We start from the raw sequence: 24,306 nt of genomic DNA, 5'->3' as shown, positions 1-24,306 counted from the left end.
TATAATGCAAGATTAAAAGCATTTTGATAATCAGTTTTAGAAACTGCTGTTCCTGTTTAGTAGATGTATTAGGAGTGTAGAATTAATAGGGCAAATATCAGATCCTCTAAATAGTGGAGGAAAGTTTGAATTTGAATTAATTTCCAGTATTTGATTCCTGATTTGGTCACAAGGTATTGCTCCGTGACAGCAGAAATAGGGTGATTTTCCTGAGTTTTCAAAGCCATTTAGGTAAAACTCAATCCCTGGCTATTGACTGACCTGTGGCCAGAAAAGGATTCATAGCCAAGCACCCCTTGTATTGTGTGTTACTCTTTATTATTCCTTTTCCAAAGGAAATCTTTTAGCCTGCTGCTTCCTTCTATTTGAGATAATTGGGGAACTGTTACCACTTCAAGAGGAGGTACAGAGCAGAATCTAAAAGCAATTTCTATATTTATATGAACTGTGTTAAAATGCACATATATGTATGTATTTGTGTAGTCATGCTAGTATTATCAAATTGTAATTTCTCCTATAACTTTTATTTTGAAGATCTTTCAATGTTTTGGGTTTTTTTTAAGTATGCATTAATGAATTAATTTTAAGGACAACATGAGAGCAGTTACAACAAAGTTAATTTTCATGCCATCCTGGAACTATTAAAACTTCTCTTCTAAAAAATATGTAGTCTGTACAAAGACATTTGACATGTAGATCCAGGAGAGATTTATTTAAGGTATCAATCTTAAGGCCTCTAAAGAGTGTGCTATGCTTTATCAGCTGAGCGAAAATGTTATTCATTAACTTAGCAACCTCTTTTTTTTCTGATCTTTGTTACTATTAAGAAAAAATATTCTATCAAGTGGAAGTGGTGGTGATCCATACTGCTAGTCTTTGAAAGGGGAGTGAAATCTCCCCTTTTATGTCCAGAGAAATAAATGCAACTATTTTGTTTGTGCAGTTAGCTAGTAGGATATTTAAACATGAGGTTTTGCAACCATAAGTGCTAATATGTAGACATTTTTCTGAATCTATCTACTGCACCCTTTGAGAAACTATGTCTGCATAGTGTATATCTCCTATTTTCCAAAGTTCACCATGTCGTAAGTTTTGAAATAAGCCATTGGATGGTTATTCATTCTAAGAGTTTTATCCCCAGCTCAGTACAAAGACTACAGAGCTGTGTGCATCTTCTGTGATTGTATCTCTACATCCTTGTTCTATGAGCAGATTTTTAAACAAAATGCTTCATTGCACATCTGTTGTCTTTTTACAGGTGATGTATCACCCATCAGCATGTCTCCCATCAGTCAGTCACAGTTTATTCCACTTGGAGAAATCCTTTGCCTGGCCATCTCAGCAATGAACTCTGCCCGAAAACAAGTCACACAAGAAGCACTAATGGAGCACCTAACAACCTGCTTCCCAGGTAACTGAACATTAATAAATCATTGGTCAGATGGGCAATGGGCGCATGTCTGTAAAAGGGCATTTAAAGAATCCCCAATCCCTACCCAAAAGGATGCTATCTTTTTGGCTTCCTTAAAGAAGGAGTTTCAGTGTTTGGTAGTCTGCTTTTCTTCACTTTTCTGGATGGGAATAGTCATTACTCCTGAGATACTACCCAAAAGTAAAAGGAGGCTTTAGGGTTCTAATCATATAACCTTTTCTTTATTCTTAAACATACAGAAAATCGAGTTCTCTTTGACAGGGCTTTTCATGTGAGATGCATTTTGCAGTTTCAATTCCTGACTTTATGTAACTATTAAAAATAACTTGAAGTACTAAACAGCAAACTGTATTGGTATGTTTCTTTTTTTCAGACTGGTATCAGAATAAGCTTGTTTTGTGATTTTTCTCACAAAATAACCTTCCTTATCATCGTAGTCAAAAGAGCTTAGGACTTCTTTAGTAGTTATGGAGAACAAAACATTTTATCATAGCCAGAGCAGACTTATTCCACCTCGTGGCTTTCAAGCCAGTTGTGAGCCAGCTCATAAAAGCTCTGTTGACATCATTCAACCAGTTCAAATGTCATTGTCAAGTCTCCCTAGAGATAACCTCATGGAGGTCTCTGTGTAGAGCATTCTCTCTTAAAGAGCAGGTTTCCCACACACTGTAATGTCTTCCACCACCTAGGACAGGCTGTCAAAACTGGTGTGGCCTGATGCAAGTAATAGAGTCCAATGACAATGATGTGCCTGCTTCAGGGAGAGGTCATATTTAAATTGAAAAGAGGTTTGGTTTCCAGGGGCTTTCAGGGTCTTCTTGGACACTGCCCTTGCTTGAAAATCTTTAAATATTTTGGTTGGTTGGTTTTGGTTGGTTTTTTGTTTGGGTTTTTTTTAACACAACATCCTCCATGACTGAAGGTTTGGGGAGCCATAGATACACTTGCTGTGTTCGTAAATGCTGGTGTTCAGAAGATATTCTTGTCAGCATTTAATAATATTTATCAAATGGTGAAATGAAAATATTGTGGATTAAAGATACTGTAACATCAAAAAAAGGAAACCTGTATTAAGAATGTACTCATGAATGTGCTGCTTCCCTGCTGGCAGTCTGTATCTGGAGATGGTGAATCATGCAAAATGCATCTTATAGAGCCATCTAAAAGTGTGGTGTAAAAGCACTGGGCAGAGGTTTACTGCTCAAGAGTGCATAACTTTTTCACTTGTGCTTTTGTATGATAACAGGCAAGATGTTTAACCATTCTGTCTCTCGGTTTACAATTCTCTAAACTGGTTGAGAAACTTCTCTATTGTACCTCTTTTACAGCTGTAAAAATCACCTAATTAAAAATGCTTGTGGTGCGTTGATCCTGGCTGGGGGCCAGGTGCCCACCAGAGCCGCTCTATCACTCCCTTCATTCACCAGACAGGGGACAAAAAGTATAACAAAAAGCTTATGGGTTGAGATAAGGACAGGGAGAGATCACTCGCTAATTATCGTCACGAGCAAAACAGACCGAACTTAGAGAGAGAATTAATCTAATTTATTACTAAGCAAACCAGAGTAGAGGAATGAGAAATAAAATCAAATCTTAAAACACCTCCCCCCACCCCTCCCATCTTCCCAGGCTCAACTTCACTCCCGGCTTCAACCTCCTCCTCCCGCCTCAGCGGCACAGGGGGACGGGGAATGGGGGTTACGGTCAGTTCATCTCACGGTGTTTCTGCCACTTCTTCATCCTCAGGGGGAGGACTCCTCTCATTGTTCCCCTGCTCCAGCATGGAGTCTCTCTCACAGGAGACAGTCCTTCACGAACTGCTCCAACGTGAGTCTCTCCCACAGGGTGCAGACCTTCAGGAGCAGACTGCTCCAGCGTGGGTCCCCCATGGGGTCACAAGTCCTGCCAGCAAACCTGCTCCAGCCTGGGCTCCTCTTTCCACGGGTGCACAGGTCCTGCTAGGAGCTTGCTCCAGTGTGGGCTTCCCATGGGGTCACAGCCTCCTTCAGGTGCCTCCACCTGCTCTGGCGTGGGGTCCTCCATGGGTTGCAGGTGGAATCTCTACACCCCCTCATCCTTCCTCCATGGGCTGCAGGGGGACAGCCTGCCTCACCATGGTCTTCTCCATGGGCTGCAGGGGGATCTCTGCTCTGGCGCCTGGAGCTCCTCCTCCCCCTCCTTCTGCACTGACCTTGGTGTCTGCAGAGTTTCTTACATCTTCTCACTCCTCTCTCCGGCTGCAAAAGCTCGCTCTCTCTAAGTGTTTTTCTTCTTCTTAAATATGTTATCACAGAGGCGCTGATTGGCTTGGCCTTGGCCAGCGGCGGGTCCGTCTTGGAGCTGGCTGGCATTGGCTCTGTCAGACACAGGGGAAGCTTCTAGCAGCTTCTCACAGAGCCACCCCTGTAGAGCCCCCCCCCGCTACCAAAACCTTGCCATGCAAACCCAACACAGTGCTTCAGTAAGAAAACTACTGATGTGTCTACCTCATCTAGGCAGCCTAACCATAGCTGTGTTTTGATGTCTTGAATTTTTTTGCTTACCTTTCAGAGCAAGGATTAGTTAAAGCCTTGAAGGTTACATGGCTTTTGCTATAACAGGTACTAAGTCCTGATATTTTAAAATATAATTCTGGATCGAGAGCAGTGTTTGAATAAACAATTCTGTCTGACATGTAATAATTGCGCTTTGGAAAATGTTACTGCAAGTATGTTTTGTAAATACTGGCTTTCTGTCTCAGTTTGTGGTTTTGTTTATCGTGTTTATTGGTTTTTTTCAATATGCTTGGCTGATTTTTAAAATAGTGGTAAAAGTTGTAAGAGATAGAATGCAAAGTTCATGATTATAATTCCAGTTTAATTAATTTTGCTGATTTTTTTCCAAGTCATATTTCCTATATAGCTATGTACTAGAAGAATTCCATAGGTTGCAAGTATTTTTCGTATTATTCTATCAATGTATTTATGTAAACATTATTGCATGGTGGAAATAATTTATTAGTGGCATCCCTTGAATTTCCTGGGATCATGATTATCAGTTGACTTGGTGTGTTGTGTTATTCTTGCTAGACAGAACCATACATCAAAAATAATTCAACAGGCTGGATTATTTTGTAGACTCTGCTCAGAATAAGCCTGAGGCAAGTTAGCACACAGTCTCTTGCTGCCTATTTTTTTTTCCTCCCTCTATCTGTGAACATGTGCATTTCTCAACTCTGACATTAAGAAAAGGAGAGCCTTGTTTTTCCTGCCTCACTTCCCAAAATGTAGAGAAAATTATTTGGGGGGTGTGTGGAAATCCACCCTTTGTTGTCCAATTTTTTCCTTCTCTCTAGACAAATGCCTTTCTCTCCCAGCCATGACATGTTGAACATAGCAAACATACATGTTTCCTCAGTATATGAGGATTATAAAAAAAAATTGTCTTTTCCAATAAACAGAACCTCTTCTTCTGCTGAATGATATTTTTCATTTGTCTGCCCAAACTCTCTTGTAAATCAGCCGTGGCTTTTTGAGCCCTTGTGTTCACTGTGGCTATTTCCAAATATCTGATGTCCTCTTATATTCTGATAAGGTGCTGATGCTTAGAGAGAGAGGAGAGCATTACCAGTGTAGATGTATCTGTCATTGTCGCATAACCTCTCTGGATCTCACCCTGTAGCAGCACTTGTCTGCCTATGTTGTTTGTGTTTTAATGAACAGATGCTTCACTGCATTTCATGGCGTGTATAAATTTCCTAAGACCCCAGATGCTATTCTCAAACTGCCTAAGAATAATAAACCTCTTTCCTCAGTGCAGGATCTTAACACTTGCAGTCTAGCCCTCTAGTTTGCTGAGCCATTGTGCAGGCATAAATCTGGGCCATGGCTCTATCTGAAATAAGGTATGCTAATTATTTATAACATCACATAGCAACCACTCCACATCCTTAACTAGTATTTCATGAGCCAATCAGAGTATTTCTTTTATCCCTTGTTAAGCCTTAGCATCAGCTCAGGAGAAAATCATTTTAGCAGATTTAACACCATTTAAATACTACTTCAGATGTATTTTTCATGAATTTATTTTATTGAAAAAGTTTGTAATGATAATGCACATCTTATTTGTGGCTTTTGTTATTTGTCAGGTTTTTAAAAAAGCAAGAGGGCTCCTGCTGCACGTGGTGCCATTATTCTAACTTAGACAATGAGATGTTTGTACAGCCCTACTTTATAATTTATTGACCATGGTTTAAATCCCATACATTAAATGTAAATCTTTGAAATCCAGTATAAGGAGCTAAGAATGTAACCTTTGTTCCTCTGTTTGGCAGCCAGACCCTCTTATCTGTATGAACCTGGCTGAAGAAAACATCAAGCCTTAGTCTATGCTGCCTTTAGTAAGGATTTTTTTTTCTTTTTCAATTTTGTCCACATACTTATTAAAATAATTTTAAGGTGTTCAGAATTTCAGTGTAGAAAATACATGTGTGTATTGGACTAGGTTGCTTTCCAACTGAACAGTTTTCTGAAAGCTGGCAAATTCCTCTGACATTCACCTTCATAACTGTTCACTCTTTAAATATGTGAAATGTATGTGTAGCACTTAAAATAAGTGTCTTACATTAACTGAGTTCACTCTAGGTCAGTGTTCTTTGTGAGCAGCAAACAAGACATAATCTTCTGTCTGGAAGCTGAGTGGATGGCATAGTAGACTCTCTTGAGATGCAGAAAATGTACATGTCTGATGATTCAGTGTCCAGACAGTTTCTGCTTTTGAATTATTAAACCACTACATAATCTTAAATAACACCACTGCTGTCATGCAATATTTTGTATGCTAGAATCTCTAAACTACTTCTTTCTGTTTAATGGAAGAAGGGAGACCATAAGGAGACTTCTGAATGCAGTGGGGTAGGTTACGTATAGACGTGATGTGGGCAGGTTGCTGTAAAGAGAAAAGTCTTGAGAAAGCCAGGAAATCTGTGTTTAAAATAGCAACAATAGGAGCCAGAGTCATGTCATTGCTCCTGTCCACCATGCAGGAAAGCCTAATGCAAATTTGGGTCTGTTTCTGCTTTTGTAAGTACCTGAAAGACATGTGAAAAAACCCTGTAGCTAGCATTAGCTGGCAATGCTGAGCTCCAAAGATGAGCACCTGCCATTGTCACTGCTGGCTTAGTGAACCACAAAGATGTGCTGTGCTGGGAGTGATAAAAGTGATAGTCTCCAACTCCAGAGAGGAGGCAGACACAATTAACTTAACAGCACCATTGACTGCCCAGGCACACTAATTTTTTTTTTTCCTCGGTGTTTATCTGCATGTTCTCTATTCACAGGACTTAGTCAATTAATATAACTACTGTGCTTCCAGTATTTAGAGACTCATTTACCAAACGCATTGTAGTCATGGTTTACTGGGTGAAAAATACATATTATTTTTACCCTGTATTTGCAGTGCATTTTTGCCTAAGTTAGTGTAAAATATCAGAAGATCCATTTCAATCTCTTTCCCTAACTTTTCTGTAAACTCGCAGGAGAATGTTTTCCTCTATTTTATTTTTGTTCTGATGTTTTTGAAATGGTATGTTAAAAAAGTAAAGTAAAATGAGGATGAAGGACCAAGTTCTTGCAAACAAGGGTAGGTATGTGTTGAAGTATTTACATGTAAGCTCCTGGAAAATGCAATGGATTGGTCAGGTTGTTTATGTAGAGACAGGAAGAGAGATTGGCTGCTGCACAGCAAGTGCGTCTCAGTTGGACCAGGACTGGACCCTGCTGTGCATTTTCAGCACAGGATGGAGAAGCACATGAGCTTTGAATTTGGGGTCATCCACTTCTTGTGGTGATGCAAGGCGTAATGTAAAAGGGGTGATGTTACCCAAGCAGACATAGCAGCTTCACCGCAGGAAAGAAGAGGTCAGATGATGACTGCTGGTTGTTACGGGAATTGAAATCACTCTTTGTGCTTTACTGAAAGCTCATAGAGAGGGCAGCCTGCTCTCCAGTTGCCACTGCCTCACAATCCAGAGGAAGCTCAGCGTGTTGTTTACTTCGGTCCAGAGAGATTCAGAACTCTGGGCTAGGGAGGGGTAGTCCTTTGTCCCCCCGGCTCTATGGATTTCAGCTTTCCCCATCTGTTGCTATTTCTGGCATGTTTGCTTGTCCAGAAGTTCTGGGGGTCTTTGTTACTCTCTCTAGGATTATCACATAAATTGTGGACACCCACATTAAATGGAGAGAAAATGCACATTCCTGATTCTCCATTTCATTTGCATATTCTTTCCAATTTTCAGTCTCATTTATTCTCTCAAATTATATCCTTTCTTTACCTCTTTTACTTCCTGTGTTTGGATTAGCCCCAATCTTTCAGCTCTGTGGACTGTGCATGAAATATATTTACTGCCCCCATGTACTTCTCCCTGGCACTTTCTCTGTTGTAACTGCTTTCAGTCATGTGCCCATGTTATTCCTAACACTTTGCTGTTTCCATTGTAAGATTTTTAGTTACAGATATTACTGGATGTGAACAGTATGGTCACGTCTCTAAATTCAAACAACATTCAAAGCCAGACATAAGAATATTTACTATGTTGCCTGCAACCCAGTAGTGAGGAAGAGGATGAGATAAGGAATTAGTACAACTTCTCTATATCTTGTAACTAATCTTTTGACGGGGTGTCAGTCATAGTACCAGAGCTGTTGCTGTCACCCTCACGTTTGCTAATACGAGGTCAGTGAGCTTGCAGGCTCCAGCCTTTGTCATGTGGGAGAAGAGTTGGTGACCAGACACTGTGCTACTGACGATACTGTGTTTGTGGCAGGTACACCTGGTTCAGATTTTTACATGAAGTATTTCTGTGAAAAGCATATACTTTGCTGAAATGTTATTGCATGCACAATTCCATGGAGTTTCCATTATTGAAGATAGAATTTGACTTGACAAGGCCCTGACTAACCTGATCTAAGTTGGCCCAGCTATGAGTAAGGGTGTTGACCAGATGTCTTCATGAGGTCCCTACCAACCTAAGTTACTCTCTGATTCTATTTTTTTTTTCTAAATTAGTTTTGTTGAAAAGAAAACTAAGACCCAGAGCAAATAATAACTTTTTTTTAACTTTAAAATTGACCATACAAACTTTTGAAAAAAAAATTTCTAGTTCTAAAAATGTAAACCAGGTCAGTACCCAGCATTAAATTAAAATTAAAATGCATTTTAGTTCAACAAACTGTATTGATTGAAGATAGCTATTTCCACTGAAAATTTTGAAAGATTTTTATTTCTTAGTCAGCATAAACATTTAAAAAAAACAACAAAAAAACCCCTAGCTTATGAACTAAATTGCTTGTTTCTTTAGCTCTAGATGGAACTTATTCCTATGCACAGCATGCTAACTTGGTATTTTATCTAATAAAATATTGAAGACTTGGTCCTGCGCTGCTGAACCCAGCAGGAGTACTGGTAGTGGGAATGACCAGGCTCACAATGCCAGGTCTACCATGTGGCTCATGTGGCATTGATGCAGAGTTGTCATACTTGTATCCCTCTCGGTATGTAATATATGCACTTAGGTAGCATTCCTCACATGAAAGGCAGGGAACTCAGAAGCCAATTTTTAGGACCTAAACCTGTATCTTCCAGCATAGTGGAAAAGTCTGTTTGTGTAAGATGAACTGTATCATTCAAGGCATGTCTTTTTTGCAGCAGATGATGTAGTTGAAACATGTTTTAATGGGAGAGGAAATCAGTTCAATCAAGTTTGTGATAAAGGGGCGGTTTGGGAGAATGCTTTCTTTTCCGTGTAGTGTTCTTCTGTGGAAAAATGGCTTAGGCATCCAAAGTAACAAATAAACACTGCTTTATATGTGACTGGGCATTATAATAAATACTTCTGGTGAACTGGCATATAAATACTTAGTTGGGAGAATGAAAGTGAAATATTTCCCCTGATGCCCTTTGATTTCTAGTAATTCCATCTTGTAGCTTAAGGTCACCTGTACAATGGAAGTGACTAGAAATTCCTTTTTTTTTTTTTAACACTCCATTAATGGCCTCCTTTCTATTTGATAAATAATTGATATGTCTGAAGCGTAGGAGATAAGTGCAAAAACAAACAGAGAAGAGAATGCCTAACAAAGTGCTTTGCCGGAGTTGTTTGTTCAGCATATTCCAGCTTGAACCTTGGAGAAAACAGCTTTTTGTTGGGGGGGGGGGGAGCCAGAGAGTCCTACATGGTTTTATGCACTCCCTGATACGTGTTTACTGTCATTTCTAGGAGTTCCAACACCCAGTCCAGAAATTCTTCGACATACCTTGAATATGCTTGTACGGGAGAGGAAAATATACCCAACTCCGGATGGTTATTTCATTGTAACCCCGCAGACTTACTTTATAACACCATCTCTCATAAGAACTAACAGTAAATGGTACCATTTGGATGAGAGGATACCTGACAGGTCTCAGTGTACCTCTCCACAACAAGGAACTATAACTCCCTCCACCTCGGGATGCGTCAGGGACCGAACACTACCCAAAAACCACTGCGACTCCTGCCATTGTTGCAGAGAAGACATGCACAGCATGCATGCATCTACCCTGCAGAGGAAATCAGCAAAAGACTGTAAAGACTCATACTGTCCTCCTTCATTATGTCAGATCCCACCTACTGAGAAAAGTAAAAGTACTGTCAATTTTTCTTATAAAGCAGAGACACTCACAAAGCCTAAGGATGTAGAAAAGCAGTCTAAGAAATTTGGACTCAAATTATTCCGATTAAGTTTTAAGAAGGACAAGACAAAACAGTTGGCAAATTTCTCTGCCCAGTTTCCTCCAGAAGAGTGGCCGCTAAGGGATGAGGACACCCCTACCACTATACCTCGAGAGGTGGAAATGGAGATTATCAGGCGCATTAACCCAGATTTGACTGTGGAAAATGTCATGAGGCACACTGCACTAATGAAGAAACTTGAAGAAGAAAAAGCTCAACGAAGCAAAGCAGGATCTTCAGCTCACCACAGTGGACGAAGTAAAAAGAGCAGGAATCACAGAAAGTCTCATGGGAAATCGAGGTCACATAGCAAGACTCGGGTATCCAAAGGAGATCCATCCGATGGCTCTCATTTGGATATACCTGCTGAAAGGGAGTATGAGTTCTATGATCCCTTGACTCGATCCCCACGGGAAGGATGTTTTATAATAGAACACAAGGGAGATAATTTTATAATGCACAGCAATCCTAACATGATTGAATCTCACTTTCCCATGACACCAGAGTGGGACGTGTCTGGTGAGCTGGCCAAAAGAAGAACTGAAATGCCTTTCCCTGAACCTTCCAGGGGAAGCTCCCACTCCAAGGTCCATCGGAGCCACAGCCATACACAGGATAGAAGATCGAGGAATGAGCGGTCCAGTAAGGCTAAAGAAAGGTCTAGATCCATGGATAACTCCAAGGGACCTCTGGGCTCGGCTACTTTAGGCACACCTGAAGACATAGGTGAAGGCTGTAGCCCAGATGACCAAACGACTAGCCAAACTTACATTGACGATAGTACCTTAAGGCCATCTCAGTCGCTCAGTCATCAAAGGGCTCTGATTTCATCTGCAAGCTACAAAGAGACTTGCATCCCTGAAATAGCTAGTGGCAGTGTAGAAACTCCCAGTTCTTGTAGCCTATTGGAACAAAGCAAGACTACAGAGAATTTGCCATCGTATAGCGAGCTCAACTCCTGCACAACAAAATCTGCAGTCGATGACTATTTTCAGTGCAACACATCCAGTGAGACTGTGCTTACTGCTCCGTCACCACTGGGAAAGAATAAAGAGGATCATGACACACTGACAGGGACAGATGGGCTCAAAAAAATTACTCCTGCAGAAAGACAGTCTCAACATATTGCTAGGGAACCTGGGGTGCACAAAGAGGAGTCCCCAAAGTGCCCAAGCAGTGGTTCAGCGGTTGCTGGCCAAACTCCAGAGGTGATTGCAAATGGGCGGCTGGTTCAACACCATAGCGCTGAATCAAGCAGCCTTGATAAAAGGAAAGAAATATTTAGCAAGGATACACTCTTTAAACCTCTGCACAACACTCTTTCTGTGAATAGTTACCATAAGTCTAGCACACCCCTGCTAAAGCCCCATCAAAAGACCCCCTCTGACACATTGCCAGTCAGATGTGAGAAACTTGAACAAGCGATAGTAACCTCAGTCACACAAGTCATGCCTGTTTCACAGAGACAGCAAGAGACAACTGGGAACCAGGAGGCCTCCTTCGACTACTACAACGTATCTGATGATGACGACTCAGAGGAAGGAACCAACAAAAATGCTGAGGAAGAAAAGAATAGGGATGATGTCGGCACAATGCAGTGGCTCCTAGAGAGAGAAAAGGAGAGGGATCTGCAGCGAAAGTTTGAGAAGAATCTTACTCTTCTCACCCCAAAAGAAACAGAAAATAGCAACAACCAGAGGGCCACCCACTCCGCCCGCCTGGACAGCATGGACAGCAGCAGCATTACTGTGGACAGCGGGTTCAACTCTCCACGGTAGGACTGTCACATTCATTGCAGCTTTACAGACTAGAAAGTTCCATTATTAGTTATATGTGTGTGTGATATTGGTGACAGAACATAGGGCCATATTAAACAATTTCACACGTTTTCAGACAGTGTTTTCTACAGCTCTGGAATGTGCCATTCAGATGTGTGGGTTTCCCACCATATTATAAGGAACCAATGACCATTTGAAGCATTGACTCTGTATTAGTTCATTTTCTGTTTGCTGAAAACCTCTCTGTATCCTTTTTTTTTTCCTGTATTAAACTTGTGTTTGCATTTAGAATAGAAGGGATGACCTCCTGCATACTCCTCCCACTTCCCTTTCCCTCTTAAGATACCATCAGCAAGACTAATTGGACGACTAGACATGACTAGGTGGCATAATCTTTGGCTCAGACAAAAAAACCAAACATGATGATTGTTTTGGTTTTGTTTTGTTTGTTTTCTTCAAAAATTTGGAAGTCTATCTATCACCATTCCAAACTGGTGAGACTGGAACAGCTGCTCCCCACACACAGCTGGAAGTGCTCAGGATGTTTGAACTTCAGAGGTGGCCCAGCGCTGCACCAGCAGAGAGAGAGGTGCCTTGCCTAAGATACTTGGGAAAAGAGTCCAGACGTTTGCGTGTGGTGGTGCTGGTTAGTCATTTCCATTCCAGGGATTTCAGACATCATGGAAGTCTCAGTGTGCTAGGAGTCTTACAGGTGTAGGGAGGAGAGAGTTGCTGGTGTGTTCCCTGCCTTGAAGATTTCACAAGCTCATTTCCAGGTTAAGAATCTTTCACTGGAGCCGCCTTCTTTCTCTCTCTCTCTGGCTCCTGATAGTCCTAGGTCCCTGCTGGGATGGAGCTTGCCTGGTTTTGTTTGCCCTGGATAGCAACCCATCAGAGTTCAGAACAATGACTCTAAGAACACAGAAATAATTTACAATAGTAGTTCTCTTATAGTGTCTTACTTCAGCTTAAATTATTTATTGCCTGTGTTTAAAAATAAAACCTGCAAGACTGGATTTGTATTAGGTGAAAGAAGATGGGGGGGTTTTGAGGTTTGTTTTGGTTTGGGTTTTTTCCCCCTGTAAAAGGTATTCTTATTCCTAAGAATTACACATTTTTTAAAATCTATAGCAAAAGCTCTCAGAAAGGCATGTGAAGGATTTCCTGCTTCTACACAGGACTAAATTTCATTTTCAGTTAAAGTCATGTCACTCTGGAATACATTCCTTTGGATTTGATGGCTACTCCCACTTGTTAATGACAAGGCAGCAGTTACTGGGCCTGCTGCAGCATGCAGTGATCATCAAACTAGAGCAGGCTTTTAACATATGTATAATTTTTCTGAGTAAAAAAAAAAATAATTTGAGTGAATTGTACCACTTGCACTGAGTCCAGCTTAAAAAAGAAACTTAAGAAGCTTTTGAATTTGTTCCTGTTATTGATTGTTCTGCAGATGCTTGGCATCTTTCTTACATAAAACTGTTGTATGAGGCTATTTGCATTGTTCTTTTTTAAAAGTAACCTCTTCTTCTAGTTGAAGTGCTATACTTGCAGTCAGTTTTTGTGGGGGAGTACATGGCAATGTTTGCTTCTTGCCCAGCCTGTCTCACTCCACAGAGTGCATTTCACCTCCAGGATAGGATGTCAACTGGATAAAAATCAGTTCTTAGGCCTCTATTTTGCTAGCTGTATGCTAGCTGAATATCAAGCTTGCATTTCTGGTTAATGCAAAGGCAGACATTTCCTTCCCTAATTGTTTACACAAAAGCTAAAATTTCCGTTGATGTTAAACTTAGCTAGCAAGAGAACAGAATGTGGCAAGCATACTAGATTTAGTGCTGCTATACCACTTTGTTTAGATCAAAAGGGAAATAGATAAGCAGCTTTTAATAATGATTGTGTTCCACACATCCCTTTTTTTTCTAATTTTACTGTTTACTTATTAACAAATGTCTTTTTTTGGCAAGGCTACATAAAGTAAGCTTTTTTTTTAAAAAAAAAAAACATTCTGTAGGGGTTTTTTGTGTAATTGTTTTGTAAGACCAGCGTACAGTGTAGATATTTCAAATGCTTTTTCATGAGCTTTTTGCATCAAGATGATTAAATTGGATGCTTTTGCTGAGTTTTGGTCACTCCTCGGTATTGTAAGTCTATTAAAATAAATTGAGCTGAGGGTGAATTCAGCCCTTTGGCTGTAATTACCATGCTGTTATTACTTTCCTACTTTAAAACAAAAAATGTACTCCACAGCCCTTTTCCAGGAAATGCAGAAAAAGCCATCCGGCATCCATCTGGTAAGATTCACCTAGATCTGGCAGTGTCCATTAGCAGATGCCTAGGGAAGAGTATAAGAACAGGACGCGCGTGTAGTGATATTCTTCAGGTATACTCTTCTGGCCTCCACTCATGTTGTAACTCTTGACTTCCTGAGGTGTGGTAGTATCTTTTCATTTAAACTGAAGTGTGCAGTGTTGCTTGGGGAATCAAAATTACCAATTCTACACTGTGAAAGAAAAAGCATATTTTTAAAGTGTGACAAATTGAAAAAGGGGGCACTTAAAAAAAACCCGGGGTGTAGTTAAAGAGATTTGCAATGGTCATTTGACTTCAAAAGTATTTTGTATGCAAAATTTGTGAACACATCACCATTGGGAAAACAGCCTCACAGTATTTTGTTCATTGCTTTTATGCAGGTTGTATATAGTAAATGTTAGCTGTCAATATTAATTTTATTCCTTTATTTTTAGAGCTTATATAATACTGCTGCTCTTTTGTCACCTAAAAAAAGAGCTAATTTTGGCATTACTCTGCATGCAAAATTCTCACACTGCAGTCTTTGTGTATATGTTGTAATGGTCAGTTTGTAATATCAGAATTGAAAATGTTTGAAGATCTGGAATTGGTGGTCCCATAAAGAATGATACAATACTGAATGATCACTGAAAAACAAAGGTTGCATCTATTTTCATTAAAAAACAGAGGGAGAGGAATCAAAACATGAGCAACAGAAGCACACCATACGTCATTGCAGCTCAGAGAGATCTCTTACTATGTGCGTCACCCATCATAGCTGTTTGGACCTACTGACAACAAGGCGATAATTGGCAGATGATGATCGGTACCATTTTGATAAATTTAAAAGATCTACAGGAGTTTTCCTAAAAGCATCATTGATTTTCCAGATTCAGTCAGTTTAAGATGATTTAAATCTGCCCTACAACAAAACGATGTGTTTCTTCCTTCCCCTGTGCAATGCACTGACACTTTCTTCCCTGCCACAGCCAAAGCTGTGCATTCCTACTCTTCCCCTGATGCTAGCACTAATCTGTTTTGTTTTGTTTTGTTTTTCTTAGGGCTAGTATTTAACTGAGAGTGGTCCCTGATCGGGCTGGCTGCAAGGCTCAGCATCAGGGAAGCAGCAGGAACATGTGGCAGGGTCAGGTCCGCAAAAGGCAGGCAAGAGCTGCCCCTTTCAGTAGCAGGTAAATTTAGGTTGACTTTAAACTGACTATGAAACTCTGTCATTAGTATCTTTGTTTCTAGTGTTTATTTAACAAATCCATTCAGTCCTCTAAATGTACTCTGTAAATAACTCCATAGAAAGTGGTGACGTCATTTGCAAAGAAGTAGGGATACAGATGAAGGGTACGTAAGCAGGGACCACATGGCTATTTGAAACCCAAATCTCTCTCTGCACAGGAACACGTTATTTGGAGATCAAAATTATGAAGAGTGGAAAGAGAACAAAAAGAGTAGTACTGGTGAAACTAGGCTTAGCATATCTTGGCTGAGTTTTTTAAAAGCTGTAGAGTAAAATACAGGCTCCTCTGCGTTCATAATTAGATGTATCATTAAAAGGCTTAGTCTTTAAAAGTGCTAGTGTCCTGTCACTCCTGTGGATAAACTAAAGGAACGTTGTCCATTTTATGAATGAAATAGCAGCACTAGTCGTTGTTTAGGGCATGATCACAGACCAGGCAGTTAAGATTTCTCAGCGTCTTGTAAGTTGCAATTGTCTCGGCTGCAAAGCAGAATTGAAGTGTTGTGTTTAGCAGCATTGTGGGTTTAATGTAAAGTAGCATTTTTAGTTAATATTTTGTGTACAGAGACATAGGTAGAAGAGGAGATGAGAGGAAACTGTTACAGGATTGCTCTCCTAGCTCTGCCTAGTCACAGAGCTGATTTGATGAAGTTACTTTGTGCAAAAATGCACCAGTCAGGAAAGAAAATTAATATGTTCCATGTGCAAGATGGAAGCTATTTCCTTGGGTGAAAAATCCAGATGCTTGATACTGGTTCAGCTTACAATTCATGTGACAGCTTCAGCTCTGCATAGCACTATACCTGTGATACAGTATGATGACTGCTGAGTACCACTGGAACCTGTTTTGGAGGAACATGTGTGTACTGTCAAAATGAGACGGTTCATTGATGTGACATTGCATACGAACACAGGAAGCCTATTATAAAACACTCTATTCTCCTTTCCTGTCTGGTCGATAGATATATAGGCGTGTCATATATGAGTGTGTATATATATTTCTTTTCCATTCTAGTACTCGTGAGAGCCTGGCATCCAACACTTCAAGTATTGTTGAAAGCAACAGACGTCAGAACCCCGCTCTGAGCCCTGCACACGGTGGCGCAGGCCCAACGTTCAACTTCCGAGCCACTGCAGACCCATCAACCAGTGAAGCTGAGAAACTGCAGAAACCTGCTAACTGCCTGCAAGCTTCTGTCACTAGTGTCTGATAGTCATCCTGCCTCAGATCTTGTGTCTCATCCCATACAGCAAAGTTTACGACACTGGGACTGATGTTTACATCTTTGGGGAAAAATAAAAAAAAGCATCTCAACCACAGTTTTAGTGTTTACTTAAACTGTGCTGCTATGTAGACTAGGGGCAACAAAGAAATCTTTATTTCAAGGTATTGCTTTTCACATTTGCGGCTCTGTAGCAACAGAATAGCAGTAGGGATAATATGTACACTTTTTGCTTCACTTAATTGTAACTGAGCACATATATGAAAGTCTAGACACTGTAAGTGTAATCTGCATTTTCAATGTCCATGCAGTTGCCAACTTCATTTTAAAAAAATGCCACAGATGTGTGATGCCCCCAGTTAGAGACTAAACTCTGCTGCAGAGTTCATCATTTTTTACTTCAAAAACTGAGCCACTGCTGAAAGTAACCAGCCAGGATCACCATGAGGAAAAACAATGCCAAACATGACAAGTGATGACCTCAGCTCTATCTGTGAATATGAATACTAATCAGTCATTTTCACTGTGTGTTTTTCTGACACAATTTTGCAAATACCTGTTTAAGCGAGTGAAAAAGAGGTTTGGGGTTTGTTTTGGTTTGGTTTTTTTTAAGTGGAGGGTGGGAAGGGAGATGGCTTCTCCTTTTGCGTTTCAAAAGTATGAGAAATGTTTTCTTACTGAGACTTGCTACTTGACCTTCCGTAGTCACAAATGAGGAGGTGGGCCTTTGTGTAGAGGGGGGAGTGGGGAGGGAGGGGAAAGTTATAACTGTCATGGAGCCACAATGTGGAGTGACACAAAATATAACAAATGTTTTCAGTATAAATCAAGTATTTAAAAAAGATAATCTAATTCTTGTGTCACTTCTGGTATTGCAACTTGCCATTAATATAGGAATCAGGATAACTAATTTCTTGGAACAAAAATATTCTTTATGATATAAATGACAAGTATGGCCTGAAGAATTGATTTCTTTCTAGTGGAAGGACTTAAATCTATTTTATGTAGCTTATTAAATAGAGTGCCTAAATTAGGCTATTAAAAATAGCATACATTGTAGTGATTATCAGAGAACAAAATTTAGAGAATTATAAACTTCTGGCCTTTTTATTCAGTGGATGTTATTTGCAATTTAGCATTTTATGGACACATCTAGTTTCTAGAAATTAAATGTGTCCACATGGTTGGCAGTAGAAATCTGAATTCTGTAGGTATGGTATATCCTAATTGCTCTCCCCTAAACTGTTACTCCAAAGTAATTAGAACTGTGCTAATTACTGCAGAGTAACTTCTAAGGATAGTTAAACTCCAAGAGTAATTTTTAGCTATAGGGTCAAATTTTGCTCTGTTACTCATGCAACCTGGTAGTGCAACAAACTGACTTCAAATTTAACTCTCTTTTTTATCAGGACAGACAAATTGGCGGAAGAATAACAAAGATACTAAACTGTTCAACAGCCCAAATTGTTGCATAGAAAAGGGACATTTACATTGTCTAGCTCTTGTAGTACACAGGTATGAAACCCAACTGTATATATTAAAAACAGTATTTTCATCAGGTTCTGGTGACATGTATTACTCTGTACACAAAGTCATTTGAGCTTCACTCATGTTCTCTGTTGTCATCAGAAGTCTTTACTGAAGATTCAGCTTTGTGTTACACAGTTGGATATAGTTCATTTACTTACAAAGCAGCTTTCTAACTCTGGACACAATCAGTTTCCGGTTCTGTCAAGAACACTCAGTCAATGCACAGGTCTGTTTTCCTTGGTTTCAGTGTATAATTTCCATTTCATAGGAGCAATAAGACCTTTCAGTGCACATAAAGGAAATTATTGTGCTTTTGGTTGGTTATCAAAGTCACTTGGCCTTTAGCCTTCTGCCTTATCATACCTTCCAAGATGTGCTCTAATTACCATATAATGCTTTGCATGACGCATCTTATTATTCAATATGTAACTCCAGCCGTACTTTTTTCCATGCGAACTGTAGAGTCAGAGTTTTTGTGGGGAATTGTCATATACTATGCAGTGGCTGACTGTGATTTTGTTTCTGAGGCGAGCTCTGACACCAGTAGTATGTATCAATTCAGTAAATAAAAATGTCGAAACGATAAAAAAATTTACAGTGATGATCTGAAGTACTAACAGCAGTATTAAAATGTGAACAGCAAAAACAAATTTCACCTTTGGGGGAAATATTTGCTTGTCATAAACTAATCAGAATTTTATGCAGGCAACTGGTTGTACAGAAGACATAATTCCAACAAAATACGATAGTGCATACCTATAAACTGTATAGTATGTTATTTCCTAAAGTTCCCAGAGACCAGCAGACAACATAAATGTCATATTAATGTTGACATGGCATTGTACCAATATTAATGTGACTCTTGGAATATGGAATGTAAACAGAAGTTTCAAATAGAAACGTTCTAATCTTGAATTTTATTTTTTTTTTCTTTCCTTTTCAAATCAACAGTGGAATATAAGGAAATTCCATCTTGAGGTTCTGGTAACAAAACCACGAGAGTGGAGCTTGAGTGCTTTATGTCACCCTAATCCTTTGATGAAATCATAGCCTTGTATTACATGGTTGCTTATCTATCATTCTTCTAATGTATCGATTTAAAGGTTTACAGAGTTAGATTAGGTTGAATCTGTGTTGTGTTCAACTGTAAAGGGTCAACACAAATCTGTCGGCATTTTGCACACTTAATATGTATTATTATAATACAACATGTTACTTTTATGGTAATTTTTTTTACACATATAACTACCTCCATGAATTTGATGAAATGCAGCAACATGAAAAGTGTATTGTACAAAGCAAGGTTAAAAACTTTGAAGCATTAGGTCATGGCGTTCTCTTGTGTGTCAATGCTTGTGTATGAAGTCATCATGTTTCCATTGCCACAATTTCCTTCTACAATATTAAAAATCTGGCTTTCAGATGAGTCACTTAAAGACTTTGACAAGGCTGCATAATTGGGATAAAAGTGAAAGGGAGGCTGAAACCTTCCATCCTCTCCCCAGTTACTGCTAAAATTTCTGCCTGGTAGAACTTGAAAATGTATTTGTAATTTAGCAAATTATGAACATCTACAGTCTGTGAAATATGATTGACAGTTTGGGTTTAACAGAAGACACTCTGGGTATTTTCTTGGCAGCCTTCAAATACTTTGGGCCCTATTCTGCCTCCGTCTTTGTCAACATATCAGGTCATAGTTTCTCTGAACTGGCAAGGGTGTTAAAACAGCTCTTCCTTTCACAATACACACTCTGTTCTCTAGGTTGTGTGCGTCTGAAACACTTGCTCCTATGGAAATTACCAACAGCCTTTAATTGACTTCGCTGGGAGCAGTATTAGGGTCCCTACTCGAGGTATGTGCCTATTGTTCAAAGAACTTGGGCGAGTTTCTAAGAAAAACAATGCTGGCTTTTGAAAAGTAGCCAGCTGCAACAAGCCACCTTTCAAGAGGGAAGAAAGAAGGATTTTTCCAAAAACCAAAGGAAGAAAGTGGCAGTTCAACCTAAGCAGATCACATTTATATACAAATCCCGACTTAGGAACACCTCTTTCAGCAAATCTAGTACCATTATCCTGATGCAAATTAAAATACAATCATCAGTTGAGCTAATTTTGCCATTTTAAGTATTTCAGTTAAAAATTAGAAGAAATCATTAGCCATTTGACTCCTCGTAAAATGTCCGTTATACACGAAACAACGTTCACTCAACTTTAAAAAGTAAAATGTATTGGAAAACAAATATTTTAATGAAAACCATGGCCTAAGTGCTTGCCAGCAGAAGTCATTTTTAGAGAAGAGAACAAGCAGACCGGTATTGAGAGGCCATCATAAACACAGACGCTACTTTGCACTTAAATCACGCCTTTTCGCCTGAGGGCCTCAAAGCACTTAGGACCAGCTAAGCCTCGGAGCCCTGGAGGTCGGCAGAGCCTGACCCTACTTTGTGTCCAGGCACATTGGAAAAAACAAAAGGCTAAGAGTCTGTGGGCTAGTATATTAACCGGTTTCTTTGTTAAAGTTATGGGAATAAGTTTAATAGTTAACCAAAGTGTTTCATATTTATACTCTGAAGTTAGTCTTTTGATGCATTCAGTTTGCTTAAAGAAAGAAACTACTTTGCCGTCCTGCAGAGACTCTGGGATTAGAAGTGCCAAAACCAGTTTTCAGTCATACGAGTACTGCCAGCGGTGGTTTTATAAAGTTGTTTTAATTAAAAATTTGTTTTTCGAATACATTTTGCAGAGCTTTTCCCAACACGATTGTTCAAATTGTTGTGCTGAGAAAGCAAATAGCACTCCTAATCTGGTGTCATACCCACAGTTTACAATTCTCTTTGCTCTTCTGAAGAAAACTGTACAGTATTAGAGAGAAATGTTCTATTTTTTACGAAATTCTTTAAAAAAAAAGGTATATATCTAAAATGTTCCCCCCAGCATAAGTAAAGTGCATCGTTACTGCATGCGAAACGTGCAGTGGACCCACCGAAAGCCAAGCTGGTGCTAGAAGAAAACGGGACTATCACGCTTCTTTCATAGCGGCGCTCTAAACGTTGGTTTCAGTTACGCGGGTGCAAATCTGGCGTAACTCCCCGGATCTCCTGCGCATCTGACGGAGATGGGAATGGGTCGTTAACTCCATTGAAGCTCAGTTCTGAGCTGAGGGTTTCCGTGTGTTCCTCTCCCCCACTCCCGCCCCAGACACTAAATGCAGAGGAGGAGCAGGAGGCCACACGCACGCCCCTGGCTCCGGAGGGGCAGCCTGGGTCGCGTCCCTGGCGAAACGCAGAGCCGCCCGGCCGGGATGCTACGACAGCCACCGTGCCTTTCCCACCCCGGGAGGGCGATTTTCAGTGCGGTGCGCTGCCCTCGTGTTGTATAGCGGTTAGAGCCACCCAAAGGATACCCACCCAGAAGTATGAAAGGGCCCTTGGAGTAATTGGCACAGATGTTACTTTTATATGTGGAGGAGACTTAAGTTTAAAGGGATCATAATTCTGCAGGTAATTTTCTGTGAGTGACTGAATGTGGCTGTTGCATTAGGTTTAAATGAGTTAATAAATGCAAGTGGGACTTACTGTATGTTAGAAGGGAGTTTTGCAGCCAAGACTGCCTTGTATAAATGTGTTTGCACTGAAAAAAAAAAAAAATTAAAAAATTACTTGGTCTCTGGTTGCTGTAAAGGTCATCCAAGATGGATGTTCTGTTTATATTGTATAGTATTTCATATGAAATAATTACAGTTCATGAAATGTCTTCCCTAACGTTACTGATTTATAACAGCACATTTGTAACATGGTTTTTATTGTGTCAGTGTACCATATTGTAAATGATGATTACTTGTCATGCTTAGTATAATAATTTAAAGGAAAAAAAAAAGGACAGGGATTTTTGTAAGTCTATATTTGAAAGTCCCTCCATATGGTAATATTGTGTTCATGTTCTTTATGTAGTGTTGTGTGAAATATCCATTTTGGATTGTGTTACTTTTTAAGATATTAAATAACATTTGGTTATATGTTTTAAGTGGATTCTTTGCACCCATCGGTGGTTTTTAGAGAAAATACTTACATTTCCGTTTAACACAGTTTCTCTCCCTCACTTGAGAAACCAGAAATCTGAGAAAAACAAGGGTTGTTACAGCTTGCTGTGTTCATGTACGCTTCATAAAAGGCCCGTGAGCCATTCTAGTAAGAGTGCAAGGGAGAAAAATCACTGATTTTGAAATATCTGGGTTTGGATTGGACGTGGAGGCGATGGGTGCGAGGGGGAACGTGATCCCTGCCGAATGTGTGAGCACCCAGCTGAGATGCACCCAAGCTCCAGGGAATTAAAAGTCCCTTAGGGCATCCTGGCGCCAGGAGCAACGGGTGTCGGGTCCCTTTTTTCCTCTCCTCTCCTCTCCTCTCCTCTCCTCTCCTCTCCTCTCCTCTCCTCTCCTCTCCTCTCCTCTCCTCTCCTCTCCTCTCCTCTCCTCTCCTCTCCTCTCCTCTCCTCTCCTCTCCTCCTCCTCTCCTCTCCTCTCCTCTCCTCTCCTCTCCTCTCCTCTCCTCTCCTCTCCTCTCCTCTCCTCTCCTCTCCTCTCCTCTCCTCCTCTCCTCTCCTCTCCTCTCCTCTCCTCTCCTCTCCTCTCCTCTCCTCTCCTCTCCTCTCCTCTCCTCTCCTCTCCTCTCCTCTCCTCTCCTCTCCTCTCCTCTCCTCTCCTCTCCTCCTCTCCTCTCCTCTCCTCTGCTCTCCTCTCTTCCCTCCTCTCCTCTCCTCTCCTACTCTTTTCTCCTCTCCCCTCCTCTCCTCTCTTCTCTTCCTCTCCTCTCCTCTCCTCTCCTCTCCTCTCCTCTCCTCTCCTCTCCTCTCCTCTCCTCTCCTCTCCTCTCCTCTCCTCTCCTCTCCTCTCCTCTCCTCTCCTCTCCTCTCCTCTCCTCTCCTCTCCTCTCCTCTCCTCTCCTCTCCTCTCCTCTCCTCTCCTCTCCTCTCCTCTCCTCTCCTCTCCTCTCCTCTCCTCTCCTCTCCTCTCCTCTCCTCTCCTCTCCTCTCCTCTCCTCTCCTCTCCTCTCCTCTCCTCTCCTCTCCTCTCCTCTCCTCTCCTCTCCTCTCCTCTCCTCTCCTCTCCTCTCACAAGCCAAAGGAGGACCTGGTGCACAGACCCAAGAGAAAGGGCTCTAAGCAAGGAGGTTTTTTCACATTCTTCAAAAAAATTAATCAGTTTTTTTTCCCATGCTGTGACATCAGCTGATTGGAAAGGCCCAAGTGGACAATGTAACACGCAGGTGCCATTTTCCTGCCCTCTACCCCACCTGGAAGAAGGTTTTGAGGAGGTTTAGGCTCCAGGAGCTTTGCCAGACTTTTGTCTTGAGAACTGCTGTTTGCCAAGGTCGGCTATGAGGATTTACAAGATCTGCGAGATACAAACCAAAGCAGCGTCCGTTGGAAGTAGGTGCTGTCAGAAGCACCTTGGCTCATCACCTGCTACCGGCACATGCTACTACCATGCTATTTGTAGTCTTTGCTGGTTCCCCTTCATCCATCGCTTCCCTTCGTAACCCATCTTCTTGAATTAGTGAATTTTTAATTATAAGGGGGAAAAAGCGCCAAAGCCTGGCGGGGTTTGGTTAGGGCTTTATGCCAGCGCTGACCTAGTGCCTTGCGCAGGCAAAGCCAGTTCTGGGGGGTGGTCAGAATCAGACTTTCAAGGCCTTTTCAGTATTGCTGGAGATAGTTTGCAAGCACTGTTTCACCTTCAGAGAGCGCTATTTCTGTTTCTGTCCTGATGGTGGGCTCGTATTTTAGGCAATGGATTAGGCTGATCGTTCTCTAGAGAGAAGCTGTTGTTGAAAGCCATCACACCTTGCACTTTACAACTTGCTTGGAAACCTGGCTTGAATTCTCTTTGTATTTATTCTACTGACATGTAAACTGAAGGTCTTAAGCAAGTGACATCTTTTTGCTGAAACGTGGCCTATAACATACTTAAAACGTCTAGGGCCACTGCTTGGCTGAAGGACTCTTCCCTTGCTGGTGGATCATGCCTTTCTGCTGAGGACACTGACTTCAGCAGATTT

General features: G+C 40.8%; 1 protein-coding gene across 8 annotated transcripts in view; it reads left to right on the top strand.

Moving 5' to 3' along the window:
• STOX2 (storkhead box 2) overlaps positions 1-22,254 on the top strand; it is a 155,425-nt gene extending 133,171 nt beyond the window's left edge. For 5 of the 8 annotated variants that reach the window (XM_054825062.1, XM_054825064.1, XM_054825063.1 and 2 more), the window contains exons 2-4: positions 1,259-1,411; positions 9,687-11,952; positions 16,513-22,253. In XM_054825062.1, the coding sequence (XP_054681037.1) occupies positions 1,259-1,411; positions 9,687-11,952; positions 16,513-16,708 (2,615 nt within the window). In that variant the 3' untranslated portion in view covers positions 16,709-22,253. The other 3 variants (XR_008577051.1, XM_054825060.1, XM_054825061.1) reach the window with 3 other exon arrangements.
• The last annotated feature ends 2,052 nt before the right edge of the window (positions 22,255-24,306 follow it).

The sequence above is a fragment of the Grus americana genome, chromosome 4, assembly GCF_028858705.1.
Source record: "Grus americana isolate bGruAme1 chromosome 4, bGruAme1.mat, whole genome shotgun sequence".
Lineage (NCBI taxonomy): Eukaryota > Metazoa > Chordata > Aves > Gruiformes > Gruidae > Grus > Grus americana.
This window is presented reverse-complemented; position numbering and strand designations above follow the sequence as displayed.